Raw genomic sequence first — 25,998 nt, forward strand, 5'->3', positions numbered from 1 at the left:
AATTCTAACAAAGGAAATTGAATGTCAATCAACAGAAAAGCCTAGGGCTTAGTAATGACATTGGTATATGAAAAATTACTATCTCAGGAAAAAAAAGTATGTCAAAGTGTGGAAAATAATACATAAAGTGTTATAAAAAATTCCTAAGGCAAACATCACACTCTTGCAGATAAGTTTGAAGTTTTGGTATTTTAGTGTTATTTTATACTGACAAAGATCAGTAACTGAATACCAAAGCATGGTTTCTTTTTATTGTTCTGCTAAGAGTATGTGCCTAAAAAAATCTTCAACTGAATCAACTACAAATTGGCTCTTTCTGTACTTCTCGCTCCAAGCTGACTTCTTTCTCAGAAATAAATGATACAGCAATATTTCCATTTTCACTGTTTAAAAAATTCAAGCGATTTTTTTGAGGTTATTGTTATAAAGTAATTATCTGCAAATAACTGACTATCATCAGCTCTACTTTGTTAAGGCAAGTTTATGTTCTCAGTAGATTGCTCACTATAAACAGAGAAGTGATTCTAATATCATCTAATTTGGGGGCTAGCTACTTCTTGTACACTTATCTACGATCTGTATGTCAAAGACCTGATGTGGTTACATCCAATCACAAACAGCATAATCACATTAAAATAGGCCAAGATAATCAGAATAAGTGCCAGATTTTATCTGTTTAACTTAAGGAGGATTCAACACACGCATGGTTTGAAATAAAATCTCCACAAAGTAAAGTGGTGGTGGATTTGCTACCTAAACTTACTGAAACCTGAGCAAAATTACCTCAGATACTTTAAAAATGTATGTTAGAATTTTGAAAACATTGCTTTCCTGCTTGGTAAAATCTCTTTTGAATGCCAAATATTATTTCCATACTGACTAGATAAAGGATATTTTTCTTCAGGAAATGAAATACAAATTTATAAAATCGAAGTTAAGGTGATACTATAAAAATACTTTTTTTTTTTTTTTTTTTTTTTTAAAAAAGAGTATATGTACATGTATATATATATTTCTTGAATCAGGGACAAAATTCTTACTGATTGAGATTTTCAGGTATTGCGTGTTTGGCACAGTAGATCCATATTAGTCATACGTTCCTTCCTTTAACTTGGACACAATTAAGCTTTACGTAAAACTACCAACATAAATGAACAAATTTAACAGTGACTCTTTGATATGAGAAAATAAAGTGAGAAAAATGAGATAAAATATGCACAACTGAAAGGCCATGTAGCGCACTCTGACTTACGTGGGAATATGTGAGTAAAAATTATTAATCGGTTATTTAATATATTCTCTTACCTTTTGCCTCAATTGTATGGCATGGTTGTCCTCCTTGGCTGTGAGATAGAGGGAACGAACTTGATTTTGCACATCACTATAAAAGGTTGTTTCCCAAAACTGTTGATTAGTCCAGATAGGATGGTCTTGTACACAGGTGTAAGCAAACTGACTGACTCCAGGTGCTAATTTCTGAAAGCAAAAGATGGACCAAATATTCTTATTATTTCATTTCTTTTAAAGGCTATGACTTGAGTATTGAGGTGTGTATCAAACCAGTTGCACACACTAAATTAAGCAGTATATACAACATATACCATTTGTCGTACTGCAGAAAAATTATCTCCAGTACCGTGTCTGTAAAGAATTTGTCCCACAGAAGGCATGTATACAATCTAATACAGCACCTACCGTGCTGCACCACCTAAATCTTGCTCCCAAGAGATCACTAAAAGAGGTGTCTTCTTGGAAGCCACAAGGTGTGGATCCCCACACTAAGGTCTCATAGAGAATCAGAATGGTTACAGCACTATTTACCATGATCTATTTATTTAGGTGTCAAAAGTCATTCAATGACTATTTAAAATTCTTGAAAAGCACAAATAACAGGATGAAATTGATTTCAATGACCTGATTATGAAGAATGAAATTCTACATGTCTGCTTATGTTTCCTTTCGTGGTAAAACTAAAGAATAAAGTTATAAACTAAACTGTAAGGTTATTATATTTAATTTAATGACTTTCACACTCAAAATACAAAAATGTATATAAAACATATTTGAAATCTGGAAGATAATTTTTGCATTAATGGTTATGTTGTAAACCACTTTCCTTCATAACATAAATACTGCTCAAGTTAGGATTTAGAATTATATAGTCATACATGACAGCCAGTATGCATTAATACCTCCTTACCACACTCCAAGAACCTTCGCATGGAAGGCTAGAAAATAATAACTGAAAATTTGAAGGTTCTGGTTTTGCAGTTCTTTGAAAAACTGTGTTTTCTACGCTATGCTTTTCCAAGTATATCATGAACTAAAAGTTCTGACCGTGCACCATGTATTCATTCCCTATCGAAGAAAAGGTCCTTTGAAATGGTATGGTTGAGGAGATGATCTGTGATATGCTGCTAAAATTTACCAGACTGAAGCATCCTAGAGATTTTGAGATTAACTATCAAAAAGTGAGAAACATCATTTTTATTTAACCACGAAGAATTTTACCAAAGTAGCTTGGTAACCTGCTACGAAATCTGAAGGTGTGGTACATGCGAATTACAATAGACGTGCACTTGCTTACTGAAACAGAAATTAACTTGACTTGGTGGCTGTCTTCTGTAACGGTTTCCCAAGTTTCAGCTGTGATACAGTGAATGGTAGTTCACAGGAAATGATAACTGATCACTCAGTAACAGCTCCCATCCTAAATCTAGCTGCAGATCAGGACAGCTCAAACAGTCTCCTACTAATCTTTTTATTGGCATAAACATACAGAACATATCTAATTCTTGCCTATGCCTGTTAATTAGCAGGCCTCCTGCTGTACATGAAATTGAGTCTTCTTGTCAAAATCAGAAAATGTTAAAACAATAAACAGCAGTATTTTCTAAAATAGTTACCTGCATTAATTTTGTTCAAAAACATCTGTGCATACTTGATATCTTCCCCTGCTGAAATGAATTATTTTGTTCAAGCTGCAGCAATTAGCACAGGTCCCAGAGAATAAAATTGGCCCAACTCAATTTGCCTAACTCAAAATCCAGATGTGCAGAGCTTGTGTTACAGAGGCATGGGAATGTCAGGTAAACCACAGAACATAAATATGGACAACACATCTTGAAAGTCACAGTCAACAGTTACTGTTAGGCAGTACCACAACTCGGTGTTTATTTTTTCTATATATATTTTACTGTCAGTAATTCCCAGTTAAAATACAGCTGCAGAAAGGGAGTACCAAGTCAAAAAAGAAAAAGAAAAAAAGAAAAAAAAGAGGCAGAGGTCTGTTGGTGCAGTGAAGTCATGCCTACTTGTCGAATGAATGGCACACAAGGAAGTGTCATCCTGACCAGCTGCCTTTGATGCCTCAGCCCAAATCAAGTAACTGTGTTAACTAGGTTAAGAGGAGTAATTTTGGCACAAATTCAAAAGAATATTTAAACTCTCATCCTCAAGTCCATAGCAATAGTCTTTCAGAAATAAAAACGAAACGAATGATTTTCATACAGACAGAAGCATGACAGAACATTTACATGGTCTTGTTGTATTCATAATTTAAAGCCATTAACTGCCACACATAAAACGATATTTAAAAGTTGAAGATGTTTGTTCAGATATACTGACGTAATTCAGCACTAAAAGTAATTCCTAGTCAAAGTAATAATTGTTTGCTTATAAATGCATAAAAGAAAATGCATCAAGAAGCTCAAGTATCAGAAAGATTATCTTTATGACCACTGGCTTTTGCTACATGTGTTGAAACAAATGGCTAAGTCCCATAGTGACCAGAGGAAGGAATCAAAGTCAGGACTCTCAGTTCCAAAATCATCCCTGCCGATTATAACCTTGGACAAAATCACTTTGGATTCTCATTTTGCTTCAGTTAATTTGTTTGTAAAAGAGCAACACGCAATACCAGCTCCGGAAGGGCACTGCAGCTTGTAAGCAGTCAAAGCCCTGGAACCAAAACACTTGGTACCAACACAGTCATTCCAGAAAACATGCAGCATTTATATTCCCTACCCTGGGAGCACTGAGGCTAACTGAAATGGCTACTAATTTAATGTATCCAAAGAGCCCAAAGCTTACTGGAGAATCTGCACGGTATTCCTGAGATTGAAGTGAAACGAGTTCAGTATCAAGCAGTACTACATAGATAAAATGAATATTCACCTAACTGTAAACTATAGCTAAACTATACAGATAGTTAGGATACTTTCCCCTCCCTGATAATTCATTTCTGCCAGACAGGATGAATGTAGGAGGCAGCAAAAGAATTTCCTACTTATAAGGGAGGATTTAAGGGCTGACAGCTTAAAAAAGATCCAGATGAAAATCATAAAAATAGTTCTGAACTGATAAAGTCCTTTAAAAAGGACTAAAGCTGTCTTTTCTGTCTTGATCCTAACCTAAAGCTGTCTTAATGCTAACCAAAATGAGCATTGAGGTGTAAATTGTAATAATCCTCATAACACGAGTGAAATTCTGAAAACTGCATGGAGTTCTCTCAATAGACTAACGGCACTAAAAAACAAACAAACAAACAAAACAAACAAACAAAAAATTCCAACCCCCCCGCACTAAATTATGTGTGAAACAGTCATTACTCATATTAAAATAATTAAGTCATGCAAAAGTGCTGAAAATACAAGATAGATTTACAGCTTTCTACACGCGACTCTACTGAATTCAGGAATTATCTTTCCAATTTCCAGTAGTGGAATTATCCATCACACCAAACAAACTTAAAGATGAAAGCAATTTTATGATAGTTAGCAAGAAGAAAAAAAAAAGAAAAAGAAACAACGAAACAAACAAACAAACAAACAACAACAACAAAACACCACCAATGAATTTCTGCACAGAAGCTCTTGCAACACCTGTGTGTATCGCTGCACCTCATAGGCAGTCAGAGCATTTGTTCTCTAATAGCTCTCAAAGTTTACATATCCTCTAGGACACACTGATATGGGTTACCTCCCACCTTGGCGCTGTTCTAGACATTCAATCAATTCACAGTCATTTCATATCCTGAAAAGGTACCGCTTACAGTAGTAGGCAACACACTGCCCTCCTCAGAGGGATGCAACAGAGCTTCTGCACAGGAAGCAACTCTGCAGCTCGGTTCTGCACCAGATCCCTGCAGAGCTCTCACCGACACCTGGCAGGTTCAGCAACATTTCCAACAGGGTGCAACCAGACTGACCCGTGTGCAGAAGAGAGGCTTATCTGTGTATTCATGTGAACACAACGCTGCATCACAGCCTTCACGTTCTGTTATTCACCAACATCCCCAAAGCACCAACATCCCCAAAGCACACACACGTGTATATGAACATGCTTTCAAACCTGAGTGCTGCATGGATAACTTTAGTTCATTCAATAAATGGTCTTCCCATTAGTCTAAAATTATACCCACATGTATTATACACACAAATGTGAGGAAAGGTCATTAAAGAATGAGTAATAACTATAACGTCTCCACTTGGCAGTGGCAACTGCTGCCAACTACAACTGATTTTTTAGTTTACTTAATGTATTTATAGTTTTTTTTTTAGTACAAAATAATAAATGAAGCTTCTCTCACCTCAAAAAATAGCAAGAACAAAGAAAATAATTTGCAACCTCTACCAACAAAAATCTTTTAAATACTGAACTCAGAATTATTTGTATTTTTAAATGCTTCAGAATATGAGTGACAAAGTGATTCCTTACAACGCTTATCTACCATTATCTCACCATGGAAAACAAAAGGGTGGCCACTGCTTACGATCAGCACAACCAAATAACCGAGGGGTCCATGGAGCCAGCAGAGGGCAATAGAATTCTAGAATCTTGCAAAAATGGGATGTAAATCTGTCTGGAGCTCTATTATTGTATACATTTTTCTGGCAGAAGTGATTAACATCTAAGTACAAATTATCTTTACTCTTGTATTCTTAATGTATAGTTTCCTAACCATTCCTAACCACACATTGCAGAATCTCCCAGAGATACCATATAGCGGTATTAAGACAGACATATATACACATAATACAAAGGTACACAAATTATAAATAGTGCACAATAACTCACTTGTTCTATCTCAAAAAAGATTGCAAAGAGATTCGCAAAGACCTGTTATACATTAAATACATTAAGTAAACTAAAATCATCTAGAATAAAAGATGTTCAGAGCGTGCAAAAAAGGGGTAAGACATTTTCCTACCAGACCTTGACTGTTTTAAGGTTTAAATTTGAAAAAGTGATAAATATTTGGACTTCCTTCCTCTACCTACAAAACAAAAGGTTTTTTTATTTGTAAATCAGATTTTATAACACAGATTATCATGACTCTATTTAACAAAGTTTAATTCCATTAGTTAAAATTACAAATTTCACAAATCCTCAGTTTGAGCTGCTGAATCCCTTTTAAGAGTTCCTGAAATTCTGACACAGCTATTCTGAAAATATATTTAAATTTTACATTATTCCTTTGACATGAGGTGTCACTATTTACTACATCAGCAGAGAGTGTGTGACTGCACTTATTGTTAGTTTTGGGAAATCCCAAATCCTTCCGCTAAAGAGGCTTTTCTTTTTGTAAGTAGTTTTTCAGAAATAAAGATTTCTGGATAAAGGTCTTTGTTACATCATTTTGAACTGATTTAATATTTAATTATGACATCAAGAATACATTGAAATAACAAAATATTTTATGACTCTCCTACTCCCTAAAATCATTTCTGTGGAGTGGAAAGAGATGGTTTGCTTTATATGATAAACAATGTCTTATCTGACTATTAAACCTAGATTCCAAGGTGCTAATTGAAAGCTCACGTTTCAACTGCACTCACAAAACTGACATCCCAGCAACAAAGCCATTGCCCAGACCTCCATTCAGAAATATGTACACTCTGTAAAATACACATATTTGTATCTTCATTTACATGCAGATATAGGCTTTTAGAATTATTGGTTACTTGACAAGAGAACTAAAAGCCTATCTCATCTAGCATCTAAGTAGTCCTGGAAAGGGAAATAAAGTATTTCTTTTTAATTTGTGCCATCACTTCATTCTAGTGTTTAGTTATTTGTTTTCCTCCTATGGCAGCATTCTCTGTCTTCAGGGGAGAATGCTCTTGAGAGTTCTCTCAATATATAATGCTACCTTTCTGGAAAAATTATTAAGAGTCCTCTAGAACAGCAGGAACAAAATAGACAAAAACATACAGAGGTACAATACAGGGCACGTGTGGCAAAGGAATAAAAAGATAAAAAGGAATAAAATGAAGAACTGCAGATCTTATCTTCATAACACAAGTTACACACTACACCATTCAGAAGGTGAGAGAGATGGGGTAAGCAAAGAAAGGAAAGGCAAAAATCACGAAGAACACCGAAGACAAGAAAGCTCTGCTTACAGCATTCTCAGATAAGTGACTCGACACATTAAAAGAACAGAACCACTTTGAGCAAAAGGCAAAGAAAAAGATCTTGGTGGTGCTAGATGCAGATGCATTACAGAGGACGCTGCAAATCACCGCTAAAAATTGGCGTTACAATATAACACATACACAGCACGAGCAGTGCAGGTGGAAGACGACAGCTACAACTTTTCCATAACAAATCCTATCCTATTCTGATCGGCAACAACATTTTGAATCAACTAGAAAGAGGCAAAGCCATATTCAGGTGTTCAGAAAGCCCATGATGAATCAGAGGAAGCAATGAAGCAGCTCACAAGTGCTGCATTTTTAGGGACACTTCTGGAGAAATAAGGAAGCAAAAAGTGGTGAAGATGTAGGGAGGTAGATAAAAGCAAGAGTAAGAGATATGAAATTCAGCTATGGGCTTTAGGTACAGTGAGAACAGTAAAAGCAAAGGAAAAAATGTAAAGTGGGAAAAAATCTGAAATACTCAAATGTTTTGGCCATATCCAGTTTAAATTGTTGAGATATCCAGAATGGCTGCAGAAAAAAATAACATAGAAGCATGCAACATACACAAATCTATTAGTAATTTCTCTCTCAATGGATCACCCTCTGTACGCATTTGCTTCTCGAAATAAAAGATCGTTACTGAAATCACAATAATGATGCCTCAATGAAAGTGAATTTTATTTGTAGGTAGAAACTTAAATTCCATTCAAGTGGAATAAGGAGGTAGTGCTCAGGAGAGGATGCTGAACTTTCAGATCTGGAAAAAGTACGTGACAGAGCTACTACAGATTTATGCTCCTTCACTTTAAGTTCAGAAGGTTTTCCAGAGGTTTTATTTAACCACCAGAAATTCTTTTATGGTGAAAAGACTAAGTGAAGCAATATTTATATACACTATAATCCTTCCTGGAAATAACAGCAACGTAAAGAGTTGGGCTATAACTAAATTAAAACTGTTATGGTTGAACGAGAGTTTTGTATCACTGGTAGAAAAGGAGTTTAAGTGGAATCAGGAACAAAGTTACAAATTATGTAATCCAATGCTTGTGGAAATAAAGTGGAAAGCTTTCTATTTATTCTAGGAGATAGTCGATCCATTTCTGAGTTGCAGAACTAAACATTTATTGCATTATTTATCCTTGCTTCTTATTTTAATAGGTTTAGGGAGTTTTTCTGACCTTTTTTTTTTTTTTTTTTTTTCCCTCTGACCAAACACTTCCTTACCACAAACCACTAAGGCCTGCAATAGCAACTGCAAAGTACCCTGCAATGTTTCTCATGATGTTATCATTATGGGAAAGTATGATTCTGCAGCAGAATTTCTTCCAGAAAGCAAATTCATTATACTACTTCATTCCCAAAATTTCTTGTAGACCATTAAAAAAAAAAAAAAAAAAAAAACCTCACCCCCCCAAGAATTATGAGAACATTGACATTATACTTTCTTGTTTGATTGCTTCCTTTTTTTAAAGCATAAAAATAAAAGGTGAGATATATTTTACCTGCTAAACAAGGCATTACATCTATTCTACAGACAGGTATTGTATATTCATTCAAAACAGAAGTGCATTATGAAAACTATCAAAGGTTTGATATTTTGGCCACAGAATTTTGGCACCTGACTTGCAGTTGAGGCTGTAATTGACTCAGTAATGCTTAGGAGATATGGATGAATCCAGATTCTTGTTTTAACTTAAGACCTATGTTTTCTTTTACAGAAATAATTTCTCAAGCTGCAATCTTTACATGAAGGGAATTTTAAATGGATTTAATAGAAAAATATAATCTGGCAGTATCTAGAAATATTGACAAAACTTTGAGCATCACCTTTATGATCTCTTCAAAGACCTTGCTCATATTCGTGAGTCCCTGCAAAGCACCTTTATCCTGTTGTCTGTGAAAAAAAATAGGTGCACGTAGGCAGAACCATGAACAACAACGATGTGAATGAACCGCTGCAGTTTCCCTGCAGGGCCCCAAACTGCCTGACTTCACGTATTGCTTCTTGTTTTGCAGCGCAAGCTCTTGAAGAGAGGGACCATCTTTGCGTTCTTTTGTACTAAAGCACACTAGCTGTTCTGGTCCTTACGTAAGGCTCCTGCATGGTATAGTATTGCAAATAATGTGAACACACAATTTTGATTATGTGGTAAACTACTGTTAGTATCGAGTTTTTCATTGTTTTTCATAATAGAATTGTGCACATATTTAATTATCTCAACCAATGCTAAATGAAATCACTGTAAATTTTGCCTAATAAAGACATGAAAACAGAACAAACATTTTGGCCAGCAACAAAAGTTTCCATGTGAGCCTTTCATCATGCAGCTCGCTGTGACTGTGTAGCTATAGTAGCTAAAGAAGAGAGCGCATTTCAAATTATGATGTTCCTGTTACACAGTTAACCTGGAACTACATTGCTCTTGAAAAAAAGGGTTTGGAGACACTATTTGTAATATAATGAACTACTAGAACTTTCTCTAGCATTAGCTCTTCAGTCCTCACAAAGGCTTTGCCCTTCCAGCCAGAAAACCTTCGCACACCTAACAGGCTGTGGAATAAAGGGATAATTTATTCAGCCATTTGATGGTGTAAGGAGTTTCCATAGCATATGCACCCCAATCCTTTGTGCAACTCAATAGTTCACTTCACCTAGGAAAGTATACTCACAAATTCATATCATTTTAGTATTATTCTTCGCAGAACAGCATATATATTTCATGAGGGAAAATATTAACAGTTATTTATACCAGTGCCTTATCATGGAAAACCCACTACTCGGGCACTCCCCCAGTGTAATGCCTAAGATGAGCTCAATAAGTTTTTGCTACTATATTCAAAAGTTTCATACAAAGATAACAATTGCTGGTGAAGTTTTTAAAGGACTCAATAAAAGGACTCTCTCCTTATTTTATGTAATTCCATTGCCAAAAGTTATTGTCTTCTCATCAACTTCGAAAAACATACAGGCAGGCCTGCATATATAGGCAGACGGGCATATGTACATTCAATCGATGGCTGAAACGAGGGTTTTCATTGTGTCCTAATCTGCAAACTATTTCTCCAATATTGCAACGTACAGAATAAAAATAATATAAAGGTGCAACTAAAATTGTATTCAAAATTAAATACCTTACACACATAAAGAAACCATCCATCCTTCCTGTCACCTCCCCCTAGAATTATGTAATGAAGATACATAAAAATTATACAACAGTCTCCAGTGCAGCTCATTGTGTTGCCCTAAATGGCAAGTATCAATTTTAACATAATATAACCAATCTATAAGACAGTTTACTGCAATATGGCTAGTTTTGCTCAAAATAAATCATCACTGATACAAGCGCTGCAATTCAAGCCACTCAAATCATTGATTCAAAACTCTAGGTGAAACACTTCTAATTACCAAAAACACTAATTCTGGCTTCTGCAACTGAAAAACATGTTCATGTCGTTCTATAAAATATTATAGAACAACAGGTTTAAGTCCACTAAAAATTTCTACACAGAACAAACTGGTCTTTCAGCACGTGTCTTTTTATTATGTCATTTCTTTTAATCACACACAGGTGATTGGAACACTCACTTCTGAATAATACTAATTTACAAGTGGGTTAATATCTACTATGTAATGTGACAGGATTTCCTAGAAGGTTAGGGGAGCACAGATGATTATACACAGTTTAAGTATAAAATCTTCTGAAAAAATTCCCTGAAAAACAGAAAATTCTTACTGTATAATAATCTTCATATTGAGTATCTGCAGTGGTTGAGGAATGCTAGAGATGAATGTTTCATGAGTTAATAAAACTTAAACTTAATGAAAGAATATCCTTTCAGTTTGCCCTTTTCTGATGCCTGGGAAGACTACTTGTGTACAGTGCCAAGGAATATTACAGTTCTGATTTATACAACCCTAAACTCCAAAAATGACTGCATACCAAGTAAGCATGGGCCATCTGTACCAAAAAATCATGGAAAAAATACTTTTATCTTCATGTATAAATACATTTTATTTATATTGTTCCAATTTTAAACAAAATTCCAAAAGTATTACTAATGGTAAACTAAAACCTTTTCTAACTCAGAAGCAAAAGATGTGTTTGTTTTTGTGACATTAGCAGTACACACCAAGAAGCCACTGTCACTGATGAGTCACTTTTTGCTAACAGCTCATGTCCAATATTCTGAATTTTTAAAAAGCATTCTGTCTACTTTCTGTAAAAATTTCAAGTTTTTATCCAGGCCACAAATATGTAACCATTACTGACTTCCTGCCTACGGATTTTACGCTGCTGGCTATGAGCAAGAGTCCTTCTTGAAGTCACATACTGCCCTATTGAGTTTCCTGACAGACTGCTCACTAGTCTTCAATCACTGCAATTCTGAAGCCTCACTAAGTGTCTAATACCTGTTAGATATCTACTGTGGGGATTTTTTATCTTTCAATTAGATATATGTAGAAACACCCTGGATTCATCTTATACAGTGAAAAGATTAGGAAACAGAGAAGGCCTGTTAGGTCACAGAAGATCAAAAAAGCTTGATCCTTCTGATATATTTTATACTTTTTTCTCAAGTGTATTTAAAAATACCTCAAGCTAGAGCTTTGGCCACTTCCATGGAAAGATCATTCTGGAAACTAGCAAACATCAGTATTAGAAAACAAGTCTCTTTCTCCTCAGTTTGAATATTCGTTTTCCTGGCTTAATGTGCTGGACTTATCTCAAAACGTATCTTTCTCACTTGCACACCTCAAACATTTGGTGCAAAACATGTATGGCCATGTTCAGTAAAACTACTTAGGATGAAGAGATAACTATTTCATTGGTGTTTAGTTACGCTTTTTGTATTAGGTAACTAAACTGAGTGCATTCCCCAAACTTAACTTTTCATTTGCACAACACTTCCTAAACAGAGGAACTGTGATGATGTATTATAACTTTTTTTTTCCTACTTCATCTACAGCCACAGGAATGGCATTAGCAATATATCATTATAAAAAGAAATCCCACAGCAATTTTGTGTATAGCAAATACACAGGGTAAAGTACACATTCATCTGATTAACTCTACCACATTCTTACACTTATGACAGGATTTCTCACTGCTAATCTGATGTGGAAACCGCTGGCTGCAGTAATGCTGATTGCACGTGCGAAGAAAACCTGTCACTTAGGTTCATAGTTCCTATTGTCTATGCCTGGCTACCAAGAACACTCTGCAATCTCTACAAGGCCAGGTCAAATTACATTTAAAATGCTTGCCATTTAACATGATATGCTGACAAGAGAAACATCAGTAAAAACAAGTACGCATTCCCAAATACTACTAGAGGATTTTTGGAAAACACAGAAAGAAAAATCACAGTCAAGGCTAGAGTTCTGTACGTATCTCCAGAAGCAACAGTGCTGCCTACAACTGCCTGTACTTTGCCTACCAGAAACACAATGCAACTTGAAGGGGGAGCGAGACAAATCTATATTGCACATGGTAACTAAATAAAATTGACATGCAATTCAGCAGAAAAGCTTGATAATGTAAACATGCCATTTTTCTCAGAATGTATTTTAATAAAAACAGATATCTCCCTTATGACCTTGATTTGTAGTTTTCACATTCCTCTGAACTCACCCGAGAGACAGTAATATGCTGTGATAAGCAATAAACTTTCATCATTCTAGCAAGGGAAACCCAGTGCAAGAGAGATTTTAAGGAGGTGGAAAAATACCACCCATTTTTTCCTACCCTTGAGAATGATGACACAGATCACTGTTCCTATAAAGACTCAATGGCAGGTAGAACACACTGATTACCATCCAGGATAAAATTTCTAAAACCTCTAAGAAGCTGAAAAAATGTTCTAAATGTTTCACTCAAATTTTAATTAATCCCTGCGAAGCCTGTCTACTGATTTTATGTGCCGAACAACATATTAGTGGGTTTAGTAAAAATAACTAGGTTTTATACCAAAATAAATACTTGGCCAAACAATTGTATCTTATGGGACATACCAAAGGGGACCATCACTTAACCTGAGGATTAGCTCTGGGAAAAACAAAATTCTTTTTCTATTATGCATTAACAGCTGGCTTTCGCAAGTGACAGTCAGGTTACTTTGTTTTTTAAGTAAGGTCTGAAACATTAAGAATATCTTACATCAAGGGACTCTCAACTTCCTGAGTATGGGACAGGTCAGACAGGACGCAAACAGTTAAGTACGGGACTATTTTATTAGATCAAAGATGTCAGTGAACTTTCTGTGGGAGAATGTGCGAGATGTCATTACTCCTACTGAAAAAAGTACTGTTTAGAAGAAATTACTTTAAAACAGTCTATGTTCAGTCTGACTTTTTACTCTTCTTCCTTATGAAATGAAAAACTTACTCCAGCTTATTTCAACATTCAGAATACTCCATGCAAAATAAATTATCTTTTATGTACTTTTTTTAATATACATTTGATCAAACTTGATTTGGAATATTGCTTGATGCAGTAATACTAAATGCACGTAAAGGAACCAAACTGTTGCAACATCTAAAAATGCTCCTGCACCTCTCAAGATAAGAGAGCTATGTGGACCATCCTGGCCATTTTCATTGTCTTTCACTGTACCAGGTACAGTGGCAACAAATGGTACAAAAAATACGATCCTGATACTCAAGTACTCAAAAGAGAGGTGACAGAAAAAGATGCATGCAATTAGAGATGATACAGGAAGTTTATTTGTCAGTATTCAAAAATCTAATATCTGACCATGCTGGCTTATAGAAAAGAACATATATATTCTGTAAACTCTCTCTAGAAAGCAATCTTGGGATTATGGTGCCCAGTTCTAATATAAATAAACTAAAACTTTTTCAAAGTCCAAATAGGAAGTGAGAAAATCTATTGCTTTCTGCTCTATATGCTTGGGGACCAACCTTGTGGAGAGCAGCTCTGCAGAGAAAGACCTGGGTGTCATGGTGGATGATAAGTTGACCATGAGGCAGCAGTGTGCCCTCGTGGCCTAGAAGGCTAATGGAATCCTGGGCTGCATTAAGAAGAGCATCTCTAGCAGGTCGAGGGAGGTGATCCTGCCCCTCTACTCAGCCCTGGTGAGGCCGCATCTGGAGTATTGTGTCCAGTTCTGGGCTCCACAGTACAAGAGGGATGTGGAGCTGCTGGAGAGAGTCCAGCGCAGGGCTACAAGGATGATCAGGGGCCTGGAACATCTGCCCTATGAGGAGAGGCTGAGGGAGCTGGGCCTGTTCAGCCTGGAGAAGAGAAGGCTGAGAGGGGATCTAATCAGTGTATATAAATACCTCAAGGGAGGGAGTGCAGAGGACGGTCATGGTCTCTTTTCAGTGGTGGCCACTGATAGGACTAGAGGAAATGGCCAGAAACTGAAACATCAAAAATTCCATAGGAACTTAAGGAAAAATTTCTTAACAGTGAGGGTGACAGAGCACTGGAACAGGCTGCCCAGAGAGGTTGTAGAGTCTCCTTTCTCTGGAGATCTTCAAAACCCGCTTGGATGCAGTCCTGTGCCACGTGCTCTAGGTGTCCCTGCGTATGCAGGGGGGTTGGACTAGATGATCTCTAGAGGTCCCTTCCAACCCTAAGCATTCTATGATTCTATGATTCTATATATGTAGTAAATACTGTCCTACATGCGAGATTTCAAGTAACTTCCTATACATATGACTTTGTCAAAGCTGTTACTGCTGTTGAGCAATTTTTCCGTGTTACGACTAGGAATGTTTTCTTTTCTTTTTTCCTTTTCTTTTTTTTTTTTTTTTTTTTTTTAAAGTACATCACAGAATCTAGTTCTACTATAGAAAAAAAGATTTTTTTCAACTTTAGCCTTTAGTTTGATTTTAAAAGCACAGTTTAATTTTTTAGCTCACTTTTCCTGAAAAATTTTGCTCACTATATCCTTGATTTGCATTCAGTCAGAAAAGGAATCTCTGCATTTTCTTTAGGTTTACGCATAAATGCCTCATGCATTGTGTGAATGAGCAGATACATTTTTTGCAGTTGTTATGATCAATATCTAGGCTGGACTGTCACTAACTCCTATGGTGCAGTATAATACCATGACTTATCCATCAAAAGCACTTACCAACCGGTTTCTCAAACTGGGTTGTATAATGATATTGACACTAAATAAAGATTAACTGGCACCACAATTGCTAGGTTGCTGTCCCTGATTATCTACGGGGACCTGTATACCCTAAATACTGACATTAGTGCTAACCAGAACTGCTGAAACACCCACTATACCGATCCAAAGGGATATGGAAGTAACTATATCAATACTACACAAATTCTGGTCTCAAAACAGTTAATGATTCTACTTACAGGATTACCATCATTTACACTTTTATATTTTCTGTCATATTGTATTTTCACTAGACTATCAAACTCTATACAAGAGAGAAGAAAAACTACCACCACCAACAAAAAACACACAAAAAATGAAAAGAAATATTCCATTAAAACAATTTATAGCTTAATATTGCAAATCTGCAATTACACAGACCTTGAAAATGTAACAGGTACTTGCTGGTCAATGCTTAAGATGCAATATTAAACAAAAGTACTTTGATTAATGGCTTTTACACAGCAATACCAAAAATTATTCTTTTCAATTATTTCGGCTGTTAACTATAATTCAGGTAACTCTCTAACCCATCACATAAAGTCTGTGCTTAGTTCTGGGTTAATTTATCATAATCATCATCACAAAATATCCTAGACAAGTGCAGCTCTGGTGCAGAGGCCGTAAAAAAAATTAAAAGACTTCTAGTGACATAAAAAAGCTTTAGCATGAGGTTTTCTACTCATTATGCATTTCTTGTTGTTACTTTCAGCAATGCACACAAAGAGATACAAAATAGGTGTGGATTTTAATGAAGACCAAACAAAACTTACCCTATAGAAAGCAGTCATCAGGGGTAGCAATGCTGCTGCAATGCTATATTCTTCTGAAGATGAACAATCCTTAAAGAAAAACATAAAATGAAATTAAGCAAAACCATTTTCAAAATTATGCATTATATACTTTCATTTTTGTTTTAGTAAAACCCTCTGACTGTCCCTTCACATATGGCTTACCTTTCAATCATTTCATTTAACACAAAAGTAATACATATGGGCGTGTGTGTATACATACATGTTTCCTTCCTCAACGTCTGCTGCATAGATATTGCTATGATGCTTAAAGGAATTTATTAGCAGATTTTTTCATTCCTATGTGTGGAAAATTAAAAGTTCGCTGACACAGTTTACGTACGCAAAGAAAAGCATGCCTCCCTTGGGCAACAACAGAAGGTTCCTTGCTTCCACTTAGAATTGCAGCAAACTGTAATGAAAGCGATGCAACACCCTCAGAATGCATCAGAAGTTCACACGTGGAGAGAGACATTACCTAATACAAAATAATCACCTCCACAGCCTCTCCAGAAGTTTGACACGGTTAACTGCAAAAGAAGGTAAAACCCCTCTGTCTCGAATGCCTCCTTCAACAGGCAGGCGCGTCCTTCACGTCCCCCTAGCCTGGAAAGGCGCACCAAGGCAAACCCACGCCTGACTACCGCAATGAAGACACGGGCCTTATTGTGGAAGGCTTTCAAATGAAATCAGAACCAAACTGCAACTTCATACGGAAAAAACAAACTACTTGAATTTTCAAGATTGTTTTAAATATCGAACAAACGATATTCAACAACAACAAAAAAAGTGATGGCAACGTCTTGATTATTTCCCCCAGCACAGTCTCTTTCTGTGAGGGTATTTTATTTTATTTTATTTATTGGTAACTTGATCTTTTCCTCAGCTCTTTTTGTCAGCACTGAAAAACACACATACTAGTAACGCACATACTTCTTTGAGAGAAATGCACTATCACTGTGCCTCTTGGTGACGAATGGAAAACATTTCCATTTGAACTCATCATTTCTCTCTTATTTTTTTTCTTTTCATCGTTTTCTTTTTTTCTTCAACATTCACTCCTACAGTGGGCTCCCTTCAACTCAACCTCAGCTCCCAATAACTATCTCCAGTATCTGACCATGATATCTGTTCCATGTTCATCTGTGTTAGGATTCATACATTTATATTCCATCTCATCAGAGATAAAAGTCCAAGTAAACAAACTGTCAATTTTATCATGTACTAAAAAACTTATGTGCTGCCTTGAAATAAAGCAAAAAACCATATATTCTTATTTGAAATTTCTGATGTATTTTTAAAAGTAGTTTAACTACAAATTCTCTGCAACTCGGTAGGGACATTCTCTCGAGTAATAATCAAAATTACATACTTCGCTGGAATAAATGCAAAAAATGACACTAATTATATTATCTATTACAAAATACTTGAAATTAAATTCAAAAGGAAAATTGTAATCTGATTTTTCAGATAATTTTTTGGATGAGATCCTTCTTCTATTGAAATCATTAGCTTTTTTTCAGTGAAAATTAAGAGTTACATTCTTTGTAACTTGCAACATTATTTAGCATTAGAGCATATGTTGTTCTGCTCTATAACAGGACCAAAAATTCTTTTTTTCTTGTCAGTAAAAGTGAAATCCAGCTTTACTGACAGCTGCAATTTTGATAATCTAGATACATCTCTTCTGTGACTTGAGAGACATGAGAGAAAAGACTTAGCCTGAAGATCCATATAGCAGACTACCTGTGGATTTAACTACCAGTGGAACTACAAGAACACACATGAAGCATGGAATATGCTTTACGCTTCTGGCTATTCACTATTTTATAAGGTTCTCATTTTGATACAAATACATACCACCTTTTAAAATTTTAACTCACCAAATCACCTCTTCCTTCATAATGACCCTGGAAAATTTTACATTACTCATTAGCCCAAGTTTTGACCTTTTGCTTTGCTTAAACATTTTTACTGAGATACCTGCAATAAATAAAAATGAAAACGCCATTTTTTAAGTTATCTTTTCTTTCCAGTTTAAACATTGACTAGAATCATGCTGTGGGCTTTTGAAAAGCACGCCTTCAAATTGCCACCTGCATACTGGTACTGGGTGTCATCAGTAGCTCAACACAAAGTACATACTAGACAGATTTCACTTGTGCTCTGAACTACTCCAGGCTTAAGAGATTCTTCATTTTCTATGGCCATTACATTACAGTGAGTGCCAAAGGGAGCCAAAATAGAAAACAGAGGAGCTGCATGCAATCCAAAGGAATCTTCACCAATTTGTTTTAATCTTGTGGTCCTTCTGCCTGAGCAGTAGCCTCCGTAAAGATCACTTCATTACGGGGCCTATCATACGAGCAATACGACGCGAGATGCTGCTGCCTGGTGTTCCAGACATCAGGAGTTCTCGTTCTGTTTGGGAAAGATTTTACTTCATAAGGAGCTTCATATTTGGCTTTACTTGGCCCTGAATTCTCATAGAAGTATCTGTCCTTGAAACATGGCGGTGCAAGGGACAGAATTCAATTTATGTAATTTAGATGGAATTACATAAGCACATAATTTATTGATTTTTCTAAGCCTCCTTTTGCTGCTTCTCTGCAGCGTCAGAAGTTAACAACAGAACAGGCTTTTACACAAGTCCGTGGTACTTGATACTTGATTTCTGTTGATACGACAAGCCAACAGAAGCAACAACACTTTACTCAAAAAGCTGTCAAGATTTTTTTCCCCTCTCTCTCCATCAATACACACATTTCAGTCTAAGGCTGAAATTAGTCATTTCCTCCTCCTCATAACAAGTTATGCCTAAGACAACAGGAACCTGAATTTTTATATGTAGAAACTACATATCCCTCACTGTATTTCTGCAGAACCCCGAAAGAGGAAGAGTTTAACTATTTTTGTTCAAGACACTGATAAACACAAGAATGTCATCCCTTGTGCCTGAACACATCTGAGTTTCTTTAACAGAAATGCCATGCATGTTTCTGAATGCTGTCATGAGGCCCATGGCAATAAAGTTCAACATACTCAGGCTGTAATCTTCTCCCAAGGAAATGGTTGGGATGCCAAGATGCCTTTTGACTTTTATTTCACAGCAGGGCTTCATTCACAGTGACTCTGTCCAAATCTTAAACTACACCAGCTGTGATACAAGGTTCTGCACAGTAATTTGTAAAAAGTATTTGACAAACAACATTTAAATGATACTATATATTGCAAGTCATGACAAAACTGAGATCAATATCCATTAAATAGACAGATGGAAAGAGGTGATTAATTCATAACACATATGCAAACTGCAATGCCTCTCTCAACCCCTGAGATAGGCCAAGCACTGATTGCAAAACATAAATACAAGATACTTTGTAAACCACTTTACAAAAAGTCTAGTTTAACAAGGGAATGATGGAAAAATCCTTAGAATACTAGAAAAGTTACTAAAAAAAGCACCAGCATGTCATATATTCCAGTTATCTATTAGAAAATCAGTTCACATGCATTTAGCACACATTCCTATACATTCTAACATACATTTGGTACACATCAGCATCTCTTATTCTAACACAGAAGCAAGTCACAAACTTTCAAGCACTTAATATAATAAATAAAATCATAACATTCACCTTGCTCAAATAATTCATGTTTTATTATTCCTCTCTAAATTTCATAAAATTTTCTAATTTTAGATATCCATACCTGGTAAAACTACACCACATCATTTGTATCCATTCTATACCACTTCTGCAAGTTAACACAAATTAACATTTTTATTTCAAAATTTCTCTAGGTTTATAAACTAGTCAACTGAAAAATCAGTTTTTCATTTTAGAAAATCTTGTTTGCATACAAGTGGAATTTTGTAAAAGCCAACACTGAGCTCTGGCAATTGAATTACCAAAGGCTCTGGGCCTGATGGGCCACAGATAGACTAAAAAAGGCAGCGGCCGAGGAAACGTGACTGATAAGTAGGGCTCATTCAAAACTTTCTAAAAAAAAGATGTGATGGTAAAAAAAAAAAAAAAAAAAAAACCTAATTATTACTTTAAAAGTTCTGGCATTTTCTTAGGACTGTCTTAGGAAATAAAACTTAGAAAAAACAGATTTTTCCCTCTTGAGACTTATCCTCTTATAGGTACTTTGTAAACACTGACAGATTTTTCTGAGGAAACAAAAGAGGAACAAAAACCATGGCCAACACTTCAGAAAAAGCAAGGACCAGGATCTGGGGGACTACAGGCTGGACTGGTTCATCATGGTTCCTGAAAAAATTGGGAAACAAGTCCTCACAGAAGACATTTCCAGGCACAGGAAGAACAAGAATCTGACTGAGAACAGAAGTGCAGATTTACGAAGAGCCGACTGTGCCTGACCAACCTCCATGACGAACAATGAAGTCTACAGCTGAAGAGAATGCAGTGTGGGTCATTTTCCTTAACTTTTAACACAGCTTTTGACATAGACTCTTTTAGTATCATTGCAGCCAAGCTGGGGAGATACAATCTGGTGAGGGGAAAAGTGACTGTAGAAGATGATCAGAAGGCTGATAGGAACATCAAATGTAAAAGACAGTTGTCAACACATCGGTCTAGCTGGAAGCTGGTTCTTACTCAGAATTTCTGTGGTCAGTACTGTGGCAGATGTTGCTTTACACCTCTACCATCTGGAAAATAGCACATATTGAATCTTTTTCAAGCTTGTGGATGTCACCAGACTTTATAGAGTGGTTGATATGCTGCAGGGCAGGATTGTTACTAAAGGGGACCACTGGCAGCTGATAATGTAAGATCATAATATAAGCTGATAATATAAGATAAACACCAAAGCCTAAACATGGGACAGTAACTCCATGCAAATGTATAGGCTGTGAAGAAATGAACCATGTGCTGTGGTAAACCTGTGAACCCAAGACAAGGCCCCAAAATTCGGAAAAAGTTCCAAAATGAACGAACTTATTCTGTTGCTGTTTGCAAATACCAGCACACTCTGCACAGAATAGACAACTCTACAGAATAGGAAAAATAAACAACTCAGTTGCCGAATTAACTGGCACTCAACACGGCAGCAAATAGGATGTTATGAAATATAAGCTACTGTCAAAAGAAGTTAACATATTTACAGTGATATTATCCCTCTTAAAGAAACATATGAACTGAAGAGTAAATAAGCAATCGGAATGATACTGGGAGACAGGAGGGTAAGACTATCTTGTACCAGCAAAAACCGATAAAAATGTTGGTCTTGCCGTGAAGGATACTCATGGCAGGGGCGAAGAACAAAACAATTTGAGAGTTTAAGGATCTCATTCAAAAGAAGTCAAGAGTGTGTAGAACTGAAAGAAGCCCAGAAGAACTAAATTAATATGGAAAGTGAAAACACTAAGCACAACCAATGAGAAAAATTCTTGGCCACATAGCTGATGCTGATTTATTTATTTTTAATACTGAATGCAGCATTAAATAAACTTAATACAGGGTTCTGGCAGGTGCTCCTCCTGGGAATCCAAATATATGTTTGTGTGCATTTAACATTGCCTCTGGGAAGAATATTTTCCAAACTGCCAAAAGTGGAGTGGCTTTTCAAAATGTGTTCAACATCTTGTTGCCGGACAGCTTCAGCTTTTGTACGCCAACCTCCTAGCACTACGAGAAGCTCTGCTACAGTTTTGGCAGATGCACCTACTAGTCTGTGTACAGCTGCACCAAAAGACAACAAGAACGACAATGACCAGCTGCTTCTGCAAGAAGTTTTCTTGGATCAGCTTTGTTGGTGCAGCTCCATTTCTTGATTCATGAAACAAGTGTCAGCTGCTGGAAGAGGATACTTCTGGGATGACCTGCTATGGCTGCAGAATGTCAAGGATGACAAAGCACTTTTTTTTTCTGGAGGTAATGCTGAATATTGTAAGGTTGTCCATCTTCAGCAAGTCGACAAGGGCTTTTCCATGCTTTGGCACAAGCAGTGCTTTCAATCAGTTGCACTGCTGAATCTGATGGAGCCCAAATCACTTGTTGTTGACCTTGATGCCAGACCTCTCACAGTTCATAAGTAGAACAGAATGTAGTTTTCTGCTGTGTTTCAAAAAGTAGTTGCAATTTTCACTTCAATACTTCAAACTTCAATACAGATGATCCAAAAATCAGCTTTATAAAAACATCAGAATAAGCCCATTCCAGATCATGAAAAAAATCACAGTGCTAAAGCATCTGAAGTACTGATGTACCAGGTATACCACATTTTTCTGGAAAATGTGTTTCAGGCCTCACAATCCTGGCTGGTAAAGTCTTCCAAAGGATAAATGGTTAACAGAAAAAAAAAAAATTCTAGAGCAAATTCATGATGAGAGTGCAAAGTGCATTTGGAAAATTAAAGGGCCTACCCTGGGCATGGTAAAGTAGAATGTTGTGCAAGAATATCCGCCTTAATTAACACAAATACTGTATAGTGCACAAAATCTGAGCAAGCAAAGAAGAGAATCTTTGCAAAACCTAGAAAGCAGAACAGATGCAGAGATATAAGAGTATCTTGATTTAGTACAGTGCTCTTTCCAACATAAGTCATCTATGAAATATATGCATTCTAATACCAATGTTTAAACTATAAAAAATAGAAAAATGTAGTATTTTAACTTACGGTGAAGTAAGTGTACAGACTGTACTTTCCATTGCATGGGCAGCAACTTAGTTCATAAGTGCATAGGATTTTTATTTTTTATTTTTTATTTTTTATTTTTTATTTATTTTTTTTAAGTTTAATACTTTTTGTTGTTCACTAAGATAAATGTGGTAAGCGCATTATGAGATGCAGAAAGTGTGTTTCTATGAAAATTTTGGTAAAAAAAAAAAAAAAAAAGTTCCTTTAATACAGTATTCCTTTTTCTGGGGATACAAGTGAAAATAAGTGTGCAGTGTTTTTTGTAAGAAACCAGTAAAGACAATGGAAGAAGTAAAACAATTTTAAACGAGCAACTATCCCCAAAATCTTTCTGTACTCTAATCTGCAGCCACATTTTACTCTGGAATTCTCAAATCTCTAGGAAAGCTAAAGGCTACAGCATTGCGGGACAACTCCTTCATTTGGGTTACAGAACTAAAAAGTTAAGCTCCCAAACATACTGGTTTGTACATCTGCTGAAAAAATATGTGCTTGGACATTCTTGAAACAAATTCCTGTCCTCCTGTTCTCTGGAGGGCAAACAGAACTAGGAGAAGAAAGAAATTCTTGAGGTTGCAGTGCTGCACGGAAGGAGTAGAAAGGTATCAGGGAGCTTTGACAGTCCTCCTGCAAACCTGAATATCTAACAAACCTTGGTAAAACAACTTTCTTTTTACACAGACTTCCAGATCACTGCTTCTAGAAACATCTAGCTAACTAGCCAGAGAACAGGCCTTCTCTGCCAGCTTTTGGGTTGCCAGTTAATCCATTTTTCAGTTCTGACAAATCTCCTAGGCTGATTGCTTTTTCCCGGAGTTTTACTTCGAACATCTTTCTATTTGGTTCTTATTGAAACTGTTTGCGAAAAAACATGTAGTAGGGGGAGTCCTGCTTTGACAGTAAAAAGAATTGGAAAAGAGAAATTTGGAAAAATTTGGAAATTGGAAAAGAGAAAATTATAGAAGGCAGATTGAAGTAAAGTGAAATATTAATGAAGTATTAAGCTGGACCCACATCTACGCTCTTTTAAATTCCTTCCACATAATTCATTTTTGGATATTTCAGGGAAAGTAGCCCAATTGCAATAGCTGGAAGATAAGAGCAGGTAGTTAAAACAAAATGTGAGCGAAGTTTAAGCATTAGCAATAGCTTTGCCATAAAAAAAAAGAACTCCAACACTTTCAATTCTTGGAAATGCAGTAGCCAATTTTTAAGAAATTGGAACAGTATAGAATTTCAAAAATTAATAGCTGACTTCTGCACAGCAGGGCATTATGAAGTGTATATACAGAAGGAAGCACACCATGTAAGTTGTGAATGGCTAACCACCTATGATAAAGGCAAATGTAATGACCTAAAAGATAAATATTTCTGACTCTGTGAAATATGAGCAGATGCATTTCAGCGTTTCTCAGTCCTTTTATCTTATCTGTGGCACTAAATAGCAAAGATACCCCCAGGCTTTCAGGAAGACCCTCACTGTCAGAGCTGACATGAATCCCAGCATACCCATTGCCTTCTATATCAGTACACACTAATTCACTTCCACACTAGCACCATGCACTTCTATGCAGGGCCACACTTTGCCAAGCTCCTTACAATACGGACAAATAGCACATACACTGCTGAAATTTTACTGCCCTGTAGTGAGATGTAAGAGTATGGCTTTTGCTTCAGCACTCTGAGACATCCTACTGGGCGACCTCCTTAGTCACCAATTTAGTAAGTAAAGACTTCAGAAATACTTTTATTTACTTCTCAAGTACCTTGGAACTTCTCCTCTCCACTGACAGTAAAACAACAAAACAACCCAGGTTTTCTACAGGCAGTGACAGGACACACAGGTACAGTGCAATGCTTTTCAGGCACATATCACCACAAATGGGATGATGCAGCATCCAAAAAGAGTAGCCACAGACAGTCTAACCAATCCTCAAGAGCACAGAGGACATAAATATTGATAAGGCTGGAAGGACAGCAGACAGCATGGAACAGGACTTGCTGCAGGACCACTGGATCCACAAGAATGAGGGTGCATTAACTTATACAATGAGCAAACTCACTGTATTTTCAGTGAGGTGCACGGAATAAGCTAACTTGCTAGCTAAAACCCACTGAAGATTTTATTACATGATCGGAAGTCACTTCAACTCACCACAGCTGAGTTGAGGGCTAATATCATCTTCCTAAGTAGACAAAATGCTTTTTTGGCCCTATATACAAACATTATACATTGTTAAAAGGTTATGGCATCAGTGCTCCCATGCTTCAATCTGCAAATGATCTGTTGCATTTTATTTACAATAATGAAGTCATAAATGTAATTCATGAATACTTGCCTTAGCCTGACTCACCTGTAAGTCATTTTTTTCCACTTTTATTTCCTTGTATACTGCTGAAATTTAGACCAAATCACAATATTTTCATTTAACTCTATACCTGTGAAGCACTGATAGTTAAGTTACTGAACTGCTTATATAGTACTCTCCTCACACCACGGACAAAATTATAAGTATTTTATTAAATATGATAACCAAAGACCAGTTTTAATGATATCATGGAGGTGCCTTCTCATCTGATTTAGACAAAATCTATCTTGTAACTCAACCTTACCTTACAGCTCTATCTTATTTTACAATTTTAAGGATTATTCTAAAGATTATCTCACTAAAGTGAGATAAAGGAAACCTATATGTTAATACCCTTAATCATTAGAAGATCACACTACACACTTTCTGGAACACACTTTCATAAAAGTAGTAAACAAAGATTCAACTATTTTTCTAAAAATGATTAGTAAAGTTGGTTGTCTGTCATGATAAAATCTAACTGGGAGAAATCATTACCATGTGATGACAGAACAAATGCAAGAGCTTGCATGTTAGCTGCCAAAGGGCGAGTGCCAGATACAGCGAAAAGAACAGTGAAAAGCTAAAGCATGTAAATACAAAGCTGCTTGTTGTCAAACAGGAACA

General features: G+C 36.2%; 1 protein-coding gene across 1 annotated transcript in view; it reads right to left on the reverse strand.

Moving 5' to 3' along the window:
- Positions 1-25,998, reverse strand: part of SBF2 (SET binding factor 2) — a 203,834-nt gene that overhangs the window by 44,748 nt on the left and 133,088 nt on the right. Inside the window, exons 17-18 of the mRNA XM_088525845.1 lie at positions 16,340-16,408; positions 1,306-1,476 (exon numbers count right to left, since the gene is read on the reverse strand). Coding sequence (XP_088381971.1) covers positions 1,306-1,476; positions 16,340-16,408 — 240 coding nt within the window. The remainder of the gene's footprint in view (positions 1-1,305; positions 1,477-16,339; positions 16,409-25,998) is intronic.

The sequence above is a fragment of the Tinamus guttatus genome, unplaced genomic scaffold (assembly GCF_059628265.1).
Source record: "Tinamus guttatus ecotype Peru unplaced genomic scaffold, ASM5962826v1 Tinamus_guttatus_pri_ptg000240l, whole genome shotgun sequence".
Lineage (NCBI taxonomy): Eukaryota > Metazoa > Chordata > Aves > Tinamiformes > Tinamidae > Tinamus > Tinamus guttatus.